Raw genomic sequence first — 13,886 nt, 5'->3', positions numbered from 1 at the left:
GAAACCTGTGCTTGAATGTGGGCCATTTTCTTGGCACGGATGGCGGGTCTGTATTGCCTTTGGAGCAGGCGGCAGACCAGTTTGTCAGAGGCTAAGCCTGAGGTTTGCCACTTCCGATCCGCTGCTCTGTACTTTCATTTCAGGGCTGCAAGTTCAGAGTCGTACCAGGTGTTACGCTTAGAGGCAGGTTTCAGGCGGATCCTCAAGACTGGGGCAAGAATACTGAAACTACTCTCACCCCAGGGCGGGGTCGAGTTAACCCTCTCCTTGACACCATAACGAGGGACACGCCCTCAGCATGTTTATCAACCCTGACTCCCCGTACAAAGGACTAAAAGGAGGCTGAAACTCCAGTCTGTGCAACTTGCCATTTCTAAAATTTGGCAAAATAATAACGATCTTAAGGACGACTTCTGAAATGATGTGCAAGGTGCTTGCGTTCCCCCGGGTACATCTATGCCTAACATACTTATCTTTATTGATAAGGAAGCTACCAATGGGATAATTACCACTAACAAGGTACAAGATAACGTTGAGGACTTTACTCCAGTGGAGGAACATCCGACGACACCTCAAAATCATTTAGAGAGTATTTTAGCTTCACAGAGGCACATGGGTGTTGTTGATCCTATGAGCTCTCTGCCCTGGGATCGGCTTAAGGAACAGATGCTGTTGGAGATAGCCGACTGTACGAACATCGATGACTTGTAGGGTATACCCAGCAGACTCCTACTCTAGTTGTACCATCATGCTTTTTGAGGGTCCTAAACCTCTTAAGGTACTGGGAAGGGGTCTTCCCAAATCTAACAATTAAAGCTAGCTTCACACACTCATAATCCATCCTATCCACCTCACCCAACTCCATCACAACATCAGATGCAACAGTGTGTAGCCTAGAGAAGAGCCAGGGAAGCAACTGATTCCCTGTAAGGTCTTGAATCCAATGGTTATATTCAAACATTGCCAACCAATCTAAAATATCAAGCTTAGCCTCATACATACCCACAATTTCTTTAGGCATAGGGAGTCTCTTAGGACTGGAAGACTGTGGGAGAGAGAAGCATTTTCAAGAGATAACCATTTCATTTTTAGTTCATGATTGAACTCCATTTCTCTGAGTTTAAGTTCTTGGTGCTTTTGTTCAGTTTGAGCATTTAAATGTTTGAATTCCAGTTCAAGCCTCATCTTTTCGAGAGCAATGAATTCAGGACTGAGTGTAGGACCTGATGGGGTCCCAGTGGACAAAGGTTGAGGTTGGTGAGCAGGAAAGGGAGCAGTGAGGCCTACATTAGGAGACACATCTACTTCCTCTAACTCATCAATAATAGACACATTATCATCCTCATTATTTTCCACATTTGCTGGCGAGGCAGGCATTTCAGACCCACTCCCCAGACTTTGGTTCTTTAACAACTTTTCAATTAATTCAGACGTTTTGCCTTTGGCAGAGAGATTCTTTACTCTACACAGATTTTTCAGATAATCCACAGTGTAACTAAGGAGGGTCTCCTGACTGTAGATTTCCATAACAGACATGATTAATATTGCTTTTTAGTGATGTTAGCCTTGTGGTAAGTTGATCCAAGGTAATAGCAGCACTCTAAGTGTAATTACTATACTTGATCCTCACAGTTGTACACCAGTGTTAGGCAAAATTATATGCAGTACCCTTTGGGAACACCACACACAATTAACACTACAAGTGACAGTACAAATTCACTTTTGGGACAAGCCTGTACTACACAGTAAAAGTGGTAGCGATGCTGAGCAGTCAGACTTATCTCAAGAGTAAAGTGAGCAGTATCAATAGTTACACAAAGGACAGCAATTACTATGATTCAAACAAACACTGACTCAAGGTTTCTGATTAAAAGAATATACATTTATTTACACATCAGTTGTATAACATGTCACTAAAGTAAAGCAGTTGAAAAATCACACTCTTAATACACCACACCACACCCAATAGATTAAGGACAAGTTAGGCTCAAAATTAAGTGTGAGAAAAATGGCACTCCAGCAATTTAACAGGGAGCGAAAGACAAAGTTAGACTAAAATTGAATAACACCAACAGGTAAGTAAGCAGGGGAATCTAGAAAGAGGAACTACAGTGATGGAATCAAATCAAAAAGGCTTAGGGCCAAAGTCAACAGGACAAAAGTCTTTTGCTCAAGATCACACAGTTCAGGGTAGTTCGCGGTTAAGTCTTTGCTAAGTGTTCTGGATGAAGATGGTCGGCAGAAAAGTTAGTTTAAAGAGTAGAGAAGGACAAGCCCTCGGATTGGCAAAAGGTTTCACACACCTTCACCGCGGCTGGACAAAACAAACAGCCAGATTTGCAAAGTATCTTTAACTGGAGAAGAAGCTATAGCTGAGGTGGACATTCCTGGCAGGTCCTGCAGGCTCACGGTCCCTGAAGCGACTGTCGGACTGGCATGAAGTAGGAAGACTGGACTGTCCTGCACTGCCCAGGGAAGAAACCAGCAGCAGAGCAAAGCAACAAATAAAATGTGCGCTCCTTAAAACCCAAGCAGGGTCCGACCTTCCTGCTATCCGGTTCACTGTAGCTCTGTACAGCAAAGTCAACCAGAGGAGGGAGCCTGGCTTGCAGTTTGGGCGAACTGGTTGCTTCCACCAAACTCAAGGGAAGAAGTTAACCTTGAAGGGCTTCTCTGTCGATGGAGTTTCAGGCAATTCGGAAATGCAGCAGGGCTTCACCGGGCGGTTCAGTCGTTGTAGGGGTCCTCTTCCGTCAGCTCCTCGTCGGTTCTTCTGTTCCAGTGGCGACTCTGCCTTTCCAGACCCAGAGACCTGCTTTTTATGCAGTTTTCCCCCATTCACACAGCCTGGTTGTCAATCACACAGCAGGGGGGGCTTTGTCCCGCCGGGAGAGTCACCACTGTCAATCAGATCAGAGTGCGACATGGGTCTCCAAGGAGACCCTGTGCAGGGAGTCCTAAACCCCTCCCTCACATCCTGTCCCCCCCAGACATACAGGTGCCTAAGGAGGGCTTCTGTGTAGACGCCCACGAAAAGACAGTGAACAAAGGAAACAAACCTGGTTTGGCACGTGGAGTAAAACACGAGAAAGATATTTTCAAAAAGAAATGGCGAATAAACCCAGCCGGAACCGTAAAAAAACCTATATGGTCTAGCGGGTTTAAGTTCGAGACTACCAAGATAGCCTAAAACAATACCAAGGTTATTTAAGATAACCGCAGTAGGAAAAATAGGGTAGTTGCCACTACCACCAGCCAAGTCTTGATGAAAAGGGAGCGAAGCAATGCTCCAAGAGAAACAGACAAAAAGCGATAAGTATTAACCCTTTCCAGTACTCTATGTAAGGTAGGTTGTACTGGGTCTGTGGATTTTGAAGAGACAACCCTGTGTCACTACAATGAAGGTGCTGTGTAACACACAGTAAAAAGATGATGCCTATGGAGTAGGTGAGGCTCCACAGTCTATAAACACAAGAACATGTTAAACACACACAGCAAAACACATGTAAGAGAGGGAAAAAGGGCTCACACAAAAAGATAAATCCTAGAAATCCAGCAAAGCTGCTGAGGGACTCAGTAGGTAAGGGAAATGAGCCATTCTGGAGAATTCTCTCTAACAGAAGGCACATGTCCCAGAGTGCCCACTGTGGAGAACATCGACTGGAGCAGAACAACGGTCACTTGCAGATAAGGCAGGAAGTGTAGAGGAGGAACAGAACTCTTCCAGCTGCTCCAACACCCTACCTGCTGAGCTAATGAATGGCCACAGTATTGTCCGTAGGGTCCTGCGCAACCTTGCCATACACCAAAGAAAGGTGCCAACTTGATGGCATGTGGTTTCTGCAGACTGATGTGCTTGCTTGATTCTGATGGACAAGGAAAACATGTTGACTGATTAAAGGGCAAACTATTGAGCTACCATCTTTGTCAGTGCGTGTCCTGTTGCATTACAAAACATTTACAAAAATATGAACACACTTATGCCACTTCCCCTTCAATGCAGCAGATGGCATGCACTACATGCACAGAGGATATCCATCATTGATAGAAACCTATAAACTTTACATGTGAAGTCAACACTGATTCAAAGAGCAAACATCTATGTGTGACTCTGAAATTCCTAACATTAAAAAACATACCCAAAAAAAGTGCATTGTTAGAAATTCCAGCAAGAAAGTTGATTGAACAGAAACCTGAAAAGAAATTAAACTACATACACGCTGCACCCAACACCTTTCTTGATATAATTTTGGATACACAACACCCACATGGTTTTAAAACAGTAATTTATCGATTGACAAAATAATAACTGATAACTCTACAGAAAATGTAAAGACATTACTGATAAACTAAATACAAGAGAGTATAACAGCAATTGAATAAAAGCACGTGCAGCAACGGGTGATCCAAAGGAAGGCTTGCCTTGCTGACATCTGTAAAACATAAATAGAAGAAAGTGAACCCTGTGCTTAGCATACAGAATTAAACAATTAACATATTGATTAAAATGAATTTCATGAAGCATTGCACTGTAATATAAAAGTTACACATCCCCTTGGCTCCATACTGGGAGAGGACAGAAGTATTTTATGCTGCCTGGCCGTGCCGCTCCAGGCTCCACCCACTGCCCACTTCACAGCCACCATGGATTGGCCTAACGAATAGCTACACTTTACAAGGAAGATGGGAGGAGGTGTGAAGGACAAGTATACAGCAGGTACACAATGTGACAGGGCCAGGGGCTTGATCTGTCAGAGGGGAAGAGAGGCCCCTTCCAACCTGGGGTAGATGGCCTACCAGGGCGTAGGTCCGAGCTAGTCCTACTCCAGAGTGTGCATTGTATATGGCTGCGGTTCCATGTGTTAATATCCTCGCAAAAATATTGCCATATTTGTGGCGATATTACCATGGAACCTGCGGGGGACACCCTGCAAACCCCATAATTTTTTTAATGGAGTGGGGGACACCTCCGCAACCCCCGGTTCCAATAACCCCTTACATTATCCCCACTAATAATATCGCCTATGGCCTTAGCTCACGACCATATACATGGCGATATTACGGGGGATAATATTACCTGATACCATGGCTGCTGGTACCGCTGTCCCTTCCACAATGCATGTCAACCTCTCTTCTGGCCAGAACACTCTTGTCTGTTTCAGAACCGGTAACTTCCACAATGCACCTACGTGCAACAAGAAAAACCCGGACGGGAACAAGGGAAATTGAATCAATAACAGAAATGGAATGGACTGTGATCCCCAAACCGATATATATATTTTTTTGTTTTGTTTAATAATATGTTTGTGTCCAAACTTTTCATTATCTTATGGTCGTGTGGCTAACTTTCGTCTCTTGATGTTGCTTTATTCCATTATGTGTAACCAGACATTTATAATTTAAAAAATGAGGGCTTTATCGGTGCCAGCCAGAATTTCGGTCTATCTTTCCTGCGTTGTTATCTGTTTTGATGAGATGTCGAAAAAGTCTCTGAATAGGTTTCGTTTCTCTTTCAGTGCAGGACATTTCATGACTAGGTAGAAGAGAGATTCGGTTGTACTTTCTTTACAGAATCTGCATTGTTTTTTCTGTGTCTATTTGTTTAGTTTGTGCTAAATATTCTCGTGTTGGGAGTATATTGAGTCGAAAGAGAAGATAATGATCTCGGATTTTCTGATCTGGAAATTTGGCTAGGTAGGCCGGATGTTCATTTAGGGCTCTGGATTCTGTGTCGCATCTGAGAAATCTTTTATAGTTTGTTTGGTATGCTTGAGTTTTAATCCAGTCATTGCCTTGTAGTTTTCTTTTTGCATATTGTGGAATCAGTGTCAGCATCTCTTCAGAGATTTCTTCCCGTTGCATTAGTTTCTCTATCTGAGTTGTCCATAGGGAGAGTGTGGTCACGTGCTTTGCGTTTTTCTTCTTCCGAATGATCTCTATTGCAGGTATTTTTTTATTTCCTATGATTTTCCTATAAAGGTCCATTTGCTTCCACACAATTATTGATTCGAGTGATTATAGTGCAAGCTCATATCGAATTCTCTGCATGGGAAGGTTTGATGGTAGAGCTAATGTTTTTTTCCAGAAAATCGATTCATATAGATGCCATTTCATGTAATATTGACTAATTAGAGTTTCTCCTGCGTAAGTCAGGATTGGGACTACTTTCTGTTTGAATAAAGCAACCACTGGTTTGATTGAAAATTTACCGAATTTGCTGTGGAAGAAACGGCCCTGGCGTGCTCGAGATTCGGCTTTTGTTTCAAGATGGTCTTTCCATTCCTGTTCGTTAAGAGATGGGTTAATCGTTGCGCCTAGATATTTAATGTGTTTTACAGTTTTAATCTGTTCGCCTCTCAGTGTTGCCACTGGTGGTTTTCGTTGCCGTCCTGATAGTGTCAACATTTTTGTTTTGGTTGTGTTGATTTGAAGTTCATTGTCCATCATATATTTCTCTAGCTTGTTGAGGCTGGCTTGAATACCAGAGAGCGTTTTGTCCAGGATGATAAAGTCGTCTGCATAGATGAGTGTTTGGACTGGTTCATCGTGGTTTTCGTTGCCGTCCTGATAGTGCCAACATTTTTGTTTTGGTTGTGTTGATTTGAAGTTCATTGTCCATCATATATTTCTCTAGCTTGTTGAGGCTGGCTTGAATACCAGAGAGCGTTTTGTCCAGGATGATAAAGTCGTCTGCATAGATGAGTGTTTGGACTGGTTCATCGTTTAATTTTGGAGGATTCGCAGCTGTATCGTAGATTTGCTTGACAAAGTCTTAGGTGTATAGGTTGCACAAGATTGCAGCCAGAGGGCATCCTTGTTTTAGACCGTTCCAAGTGTGTTTTGGGGTGGTTACCAATACATTCTTCGTTAATCGGACTTGAATTTGTTTTAGACCGTTCCAAGTGTGTATTGGGGTGGTTACCAATCCATCCTTCGTTAATCTGACTTGAATTGTGGTGTTCGTGTATAGCTGTTTAATCGGGTTCAGGACTGCTTCAGGGCATTTCCACGCTGTTAATTTTTTCCATAGTTTTTGGTGATTGACTGAGTCAAAGGCTAGTTTCAACTCTATGAAATTTACAAATACCTGTTGTTTTTTGGTTCGGGCTTCTTGTTTAAACACATGTAAGATTAGTAGGTTGATGTTAGTTCCTACATTACGGACAAATCCAGTTTGACATTTCACCAGTCTATCATTATCAGTTGCCCATTGAGTCAATTTTTTCTGAAGGAAGGACGTGAACAGTTTACCCAACCGGTCTAATAGTGCTATTAGTCTGTAATTTTCTGGCTTTTTTTGATCGCCTTGTTTGTAGATTGTGATGATTATTGCAGTTTTCTAGCTGTTTGGAATTTGTTGTGTGTCCTCTATCAGTATGAGCAGCTGAGCAAATAATACGGCCCACTCTGCTGGGGCAAGTTTTAGATCGTTGTTCGAGAGACCATCCGGTCCAGGGGCTCTTGATATTTTTAAGGCCTCGATAGTCATTTCGATGTCTTCTATGTCCCATTTAAGGTCCCACGGTTTGGCTACCTTTGATGTGTCCGGTGTTGAACAGATAGTCCTTTCTTTATACATGCCTGTGAAATACTGTATCCACTTTTGTTCTTCGACTTCTTGGGTCATCAAGGCTGACAATTTTTTTGTCTTCATTCAGAGAAGCCCATAGTTGTCTTGTATTTTTTTTTTTGGTTTACAGCTGCCAAGATCACTTCTGCATCTGTTTGGTATAGAAGAGCTTTGGTTTGTTTGACCCAGTTCTTGTATTTTTGTTTTTCTATTTGAATTTCTTGACTGGAATTTGGAGTATTCTGTTTTTTTAAAGTACGTAAAAGTTTTTGGAGACTTTTTTACATCTGATGTTTATGGAGTTTTTCTGTCTTGGCCTTTTTTGTATTTTTTTGTTGATATTTTTGTAGTATCCATTCGTAGTTTAGTTTGTCTTTGTCTGATTTCTCAGTGGATTTAAAGTTGTTTAAGATGGAAGGTAGATGATGTTGTTTTATGTGAAGTCTTTTTGTGCCATTGGTAGTTCTAGTTCGGGTAATTTCAATCGCGCTGGCTGGATACGTGCATTTGTCCAAGTAATTGCTATAAGGTGACGATCGCTGTTTTCTTGCGGATAATTTGTTGCGGTTGTCAGCGATTGGGATATTCTTTCTGAAGTAAAGATATAGGGCCTCATTACGATATTGGCGGTAGCCATGCCGCTAGGGTCCGGGTTCCCAGAATGAGGAATTACCGGGCCATTCTGAGTTCGGAGGGCCCGTTAATTCCTCCCTCTGGGAACCCGGACCCAGGCCTTCCCCATTCCCATTTCAGCCCCAGTAGGGCTGAATGGGAATGGGAGAGGGAGCAAACAACGAGCCGATTACGAGCGGCCCATAGTTTGCTCCCTCTTCCCCTCGCGGGACCCGCTCTGCACGTCTGGTGAAACCAGAAGTGCAGACCAGATCCTGCGAGGGAACCTCGTAATCAGGCAGTACGGGGTTGACGGTGCCGGCACCTTTATCGGTGCCGTTAACCCCTTACCGCCTGACTTGTAATGTGGCCCTATAGTTTATGATGGCTCTTGATTTGCCACGTGACCATGTCGGTTGCAGGTGACCTTGGTCATCTAGCGGTTTCCCTGTCAATGTTAATTGACGGATCGCTGTTTCTTTTATCCATTTCTTTACTCTTGGAGTTAATTCGGTTTATCCTTTGACGTTCCATTTCCGTTGAATAAGTGGAAGTTGAAGTCTCCCGCTATTTTATGAGTTTGATGTTTGCATGATTTCTTGACAAGTTGTCTATTTCGTCACATATGGAGTCTATGAACTGATTGTCGTTCATTGCAGCTGGATTCAAATAAATGTTGAAGATTCATAGATGTTTCTTTGAGATGGCTGGTTGGTTGGTCTCTGTTTGTATCATCAATAAGATAACGTATTGGGCCCAGGGGTGAAGGTTCTTCTTGGATACTATTGACCAGTTGCAATCTATTCTGGTTAGTATTAACATTCCTGTAGATGGCTTGCCCTGTAGTGGGTGAAGAGCTGGATGCATGTGTGTAACGTAGCCTTCACAAATTACTTCCGATGTTAGCCATGTCTCTTGGAGACATATTATGTCCAGTTTTTTAAGCTCTGTAGGACCGTCCACACGGAGGTTACTGTGTCCTCTAGTGTTCCACGATCCTAATGAGTACACTTGTTGCGGCTGGTCAGTAATGATTGATTGTTATTAGTATGTTGTCCGGGGGATTCTTTGGTCTTTATTCATATCTTGGCTGTTGCTTCTGTATTGGTTGTTGTAGGTCATGTCTTGCCAAATCTCCTGTCTCCTTTGTGGGGTCGTTGGCTTGTTTTCTGAGTATGGATACAATTCAATATAGGGTTTTGCTGTGTCTTTCAGAGTATTTGGATAAGGATTTGTATCGTGATATTTCTGGTCGGTTCTCCATGGTTTGATGTTTTTCTTATTACCGTATACATAGCTACCTGGGATTTCATTACAAGTAAAGCGCAATCTGGATAGATGCAAAATTTTGTGCAGTATGCGCTTCATCGTTGTTTCTAGTTGTAGGTCTATGTGGACCAGGTGCAGTTGGTCATTGTTTGGGAAAAAGATCAAATCAATGTCTTTGGATCGTATTGTTTTTTCAGGTGAGGAATTATGTTAAACAGGCGTAGTATGTTGTCTCTGTTTAGTATTGTTTTCTTTTGTGTTCCTGGGTTTTGCTGATTTAAACACATTTGAAAAGCTTTTGAGGCATTTCTTGAGTCGACAAATTCCGGGAGAAGTATGGAGGGTTCTTGACTGCCTTGTTCTTGATGCTCGGCATGTTGCGCGGGAGAACTTGCGGACTGGATGCTAGTTTCGAACTCGGAAATGGATGAGTATGAGGGTGTGAGATTTGTTGATTCGGCATGAGAGATGGAATTAATTGACTGAGTTTCTTGATATTCATCTATCATTATTAGGTCTTGGTCTTGTGGATGTTTCGGTAAGTCTATTGTAGGCACTTGCTCTTCTGTGTGGTCTGTAGGTGTTGATGGCTGTTTGCATTCTAATTGAGGGTTTTTCTGGGAGTTTATCATTCCTATTAAGACATCTAGGGGTTCTTCAGGTTCACAGGGTTCAGCTAGCTGTGGGTTGTTTGGATTTGAATTCTTTTGGTTGGTCTGCCGTTGCACGGTCTGACAAACTTTTGCCGATTTCTGCTCTTCATGATCTTCTATGTCAGGTAAACGTAGTTTTCTTAAGAAGGCTCTTGAGCTTGTCTGGTGTTTTTTTTCTTTCTTTCTTCTTCTTGTTTGGTTTTGTTGAGGTTTCTCGTTTAGTTAAGTTGAAGATGTCAAAAGGAGTGCATGGTGGAGGCAGGGCTTTATTTGCTTGTAAGGTAAAGAGCTCTTCTTGCGGGTTTTGAAGTGGGACCTGAGTTTGTTGTTGAGGTTGGTTTAGTTGCGCAGGATTGATCTTGTCGATTTGTGACTCTAATATAATTGGTGGTATTAAGATGGCTGAATCTTTTTGCCGTTTGTCGTCTATCATTCTTTTAGTTATTGTTGCCAGGGTCTCGGTCAGGTATTGTTTGTCTTCTCGATCTGCTCTAGCCATGTCCGCTAGGCGGGTTTGCCATGTTCTTGTGCTTTCTGCTTCTTGGTTTATCCTGTCCTGTAGGTTTGCTATGAATGATTCAATGTTTATCTGTTTGGTATGAATCATGGCCAAGAGTGTTGCTTGATCTTTTGTGGCCTCGACCATAGCTTCTTGAATTTTAAGAAAAGGGACCATTGCTTCTGAGAGCCCTGCAATTTGTGTGTGCTGTAGGTCAACCATGGTGGTTGGTATCTGTCGTGGGGGTTAGAATTATTATGTCTTTGGTGGTTTTGGTCTTCCTGCGGTTTGGGAAAAAGTTCATGTGTGTTGTTTGGAAAAAATGTGGGTAATGTTGCTTTGGGCTTTGATATGTTTGGGACTGGAGTCGAGGTTGTATGTATCTTACTTGCTTTCATGTGATGCAAATCACCAAAGATTTCCTTTTTTCCTTTCATGCGAGTTCATTATCAATTCGATTTCTGTTATATCTAACGATAATCTTGCAGTTCGCCCACTATATGGGGGGATTGTCTTCTCCCATGGTAGGTCCATTGTGGATAATTGTCTGAATGTTGTTTGCCAATTTTGCTTCGCTAGTCTCGCTTTTTCTTTCATGCAACTGTCTTTTGGTGTTTCTTCTTTTTTATTTCTGAAGTTGTGTTGGTTTATCTCAATGTTGGTCTTCTGTTCTGATAGAGTTTTATCATCTCTGGAGCCTCTCCCTGTCACAAGGGCAGTATTCTTCGCTATGGAGAGGGTACTCAGGATTTGTGTCTGTGTGTTGGCATGACCCATCTTGTCTTGAGTGGCAGAAGTATTCAAGCTTAGAAGGGTGGCTGTTCTTATCGCGGGTGTCTGAGGGTATTTCTCATTTGGTTTTGGCACTAGTCTGTTGTTCACGGATACAGTTGTCTGTGATTCCTCCGATGCCAAAATCGCTGGAGTTATCTCAGCATTGAGTTTAGAACAATTTGATGTGTTGTTGTTTATGGGTTGTAGGGAGCCTCGGTTTGATGGGGTTTCTCCCATTGTGAATTCTGCTTCTAATCTCGGAGGGTTAGAGATCTAGTGGGGCTTCTTGGCCGAAAGTCGGTCACTGTTGGTATACCACTCGCCTGTGCAGTGGTTATCGTGGTTGCTTGTGGGGCAGTTAGCGTTTGCTGAAGGGTTTCGCTCAGTGCTGTAGGTTTAGACGCGTTATGGTTATTTGTTAACTTTCCGTCTTGTTTCTCTCTCTGCCAGGATCCGGTCTCCTGGGGGTAGACATTTCCATGTTTTTCCTTGTTTTCCTTGTTTTTTTAATTTTTTTATTTCAATAGATGGAGTCGCTTTGTTTATAGTGGCTTTGTTTTCCTCTTTGTGACTGATTGGGAGCCGTTCTCTATGTGCTCCTCATTGATATTTGCCGTCTCAAGCCGTAAACAGCGGGAAACAGCTTCTTCCAGGCGCCCTTGTCTCCTCAGCGGGCTTAAAGCCGCGAGGTTCTGAATAAAGGCCACCTCCTGGGGGCGTGGCTTAATCGGGTCACGTGTACCGTCAGCTGTGCTCACTTCAAACTACTGCCGGCTCCTGCCAGCAGACATTTGCGCGATTCGGAGTGTGGGTCAGCTGATTTGCAAAGGCTTGTAGGAACAGGAGGCTCAGGCTCATGGTTGCAGAGTTGACAGATGCCCGGTAGGCTTCAAGGGATGTTGGGCTCCAGCCAAACAGCAGAATACAGCTTCTTCCAAAGGCTTGTAGGAACAGGAGGCTCAGGCTCAGGGTTGCAGAGTTGACAGCCCCCCGGTAGACTTCAAGGGATGTTGGGCTCCAGCCAGACAGCGGAAAACAGCTTCTTCCAGGCGCCCTGATCTCCTCAGCGTGCTTAACCGATATAGAAAAGAAACTCACCAGCGAAGGGAGAAAGCCACAAGGAAAAGCAGCGGCTTGAGCACATGGCTGCCACCCTTCAGATGGAGACTGTGTGGCTAAAACCCTTCCAAGGAAGTCCCAAGGTAGAGGGACAGGTTAGCCATAGAAAGGGTAAGAGGAGCATGTGATTGGGGTGAGGTGCTAGAAGGGGCTAGGTTGGGCTACAAAAGCCCAGCCAGCACAGAGGAGACTGACAGGTGTTCTGGGGAGGTCAGGTGGAGCGGCGGTGGATCAAGAGGCCATTAGAGTGGAGTGGAGTACATGCATAGTGTACTGGTAGAGTGTATGCAATGTACTGTGTGGTACAAGTTGATGAAGGTGTAGAGAGGGGGGTCTAAAAGGTGAGAGAGAGAGAGACAGACAGAGAGAGAAAGATAAAGCAATGCAGATTGTCAGGCAGGAGTGTGGGGGAGAGTGGTAGGTGGTAGGAGGAGTAATAGTAGCGAGGGGGAGAGAAGGAGGAAGGTAATGGGGAGTGAGGGGTGGATAGAGTATGTAGGATCAGGATACAAAGGAGCAAATAGTGGTCATTGAGCGAGAGCGGTGCAAGGACAGGTATAGGTAGTGCAAGAATGGCAGAAGAGAGGGAGAACAGAGGAAAAGGAGAGCAGATAGGCAGAGAGGAGGGAGTGAGTAAGAGGAGCAGGAAATGGGTACTGAGAGAGAGGGGAAAACAAAGAAGATCACATAGATTTGAGATCAGAGAGTGGAGTTAGGAATAGAGAGTGAGAAGAGGAGAGAATGGATGAGCAACCTTGATGTCATCCCTTGAACCATGCCAACTAGAAAAGGCAACAGCCTTTAGGGTTTCCCATCAAGATTAAAAAAGACCTGGAGAGTAGGGGTTCAGAATATGCTGGGGACATCATGGCAGCTCAGGATGCCTGGGTTAGGGTGGAGGCCCCCTTAGTTCCAAACGCCCCATTAATGACATCATTTTTAATAAATCAGTGTAAATCCATTCCCTTTGTTTGCCACAACCCCTAGCAATCACCACACAGCCAAAATACAATGGAATATAAGATTCACTTGCTATGAAGACAATAGAACAGAGAATGCAGCTCTAACATGGCGCTGGTTTCTAAAACATGATGCTACCTAAATGAAGGGGCAGACCCATTTGATATGTCATGAGTCCCCTTATTTGCAATTTGATATTTATGCAAGCAGAATAAATAAGAGGCACGCAACAACCCTGCCCAGACGAGAGGAGGAGCAGTTTTAAAAAGTGTAATATTTAAAAATGGGAAAAGAGTGGAAACGTGGAGTTGTTTGCTGTGGACATAATGATAAGGTCTACATCACAGATAAACACTGAACATCTTTGCCAATGGTCAAGGTCTCCATCACTGAGCATCTCCGCCAATGGGCAAGGTCTCCATCACAGATA

The 13,886-nt window shown here is 43.5% G+C and overlaps 1 protein-coding gene across 2 annotated transcripts in view; it reads right to left on the bottom strand.

Annotated features, from left to right (window-relative positions):
* Positions 1-4,269: 4,269 nt before the first annotated feature.
* LOC138515683 (GLIPR1-like protein 1) overlaps positions 4,270-13,886 on the bottom strand; it is a 581,663-nt gene continuing 572,046 nt past the window's right edge. For both annotated transcript variants that reach the window (XM_069630354.1, XM_069630355.1), the window contains one exon: positions 4,270-4,433. In XM_069630354.1, the coding sequence (XP_069486455.1) occupies positions 4,339-4,433 (95 nt within the window). In that variant the 3' untranslated portion in view covers positions 4,270-4,338. The remainder of the gene's footprint in view (positions 4,434-13,886) is intronic.

Source organism: Ambystoma mexicanum, chromosome 6q, assembly GCF_040938575.1.
Source record: "Ambystoma mexicanum isolate Mex_15411 chromosome 6q, UKY_AmexF1_1, whole genome shotgun sequence".
Lineage (NCBI taxonomy): Eukaryota > Metazoa > Chordata > Amphibia > Caudata > Ambystomatidae > Ambystoma > Ambystoma mexicanum.
Note: the sequence above shows the minus strand (reverse complement) of the source record. Positions and strands in the feature narration are given on the sequence as shown.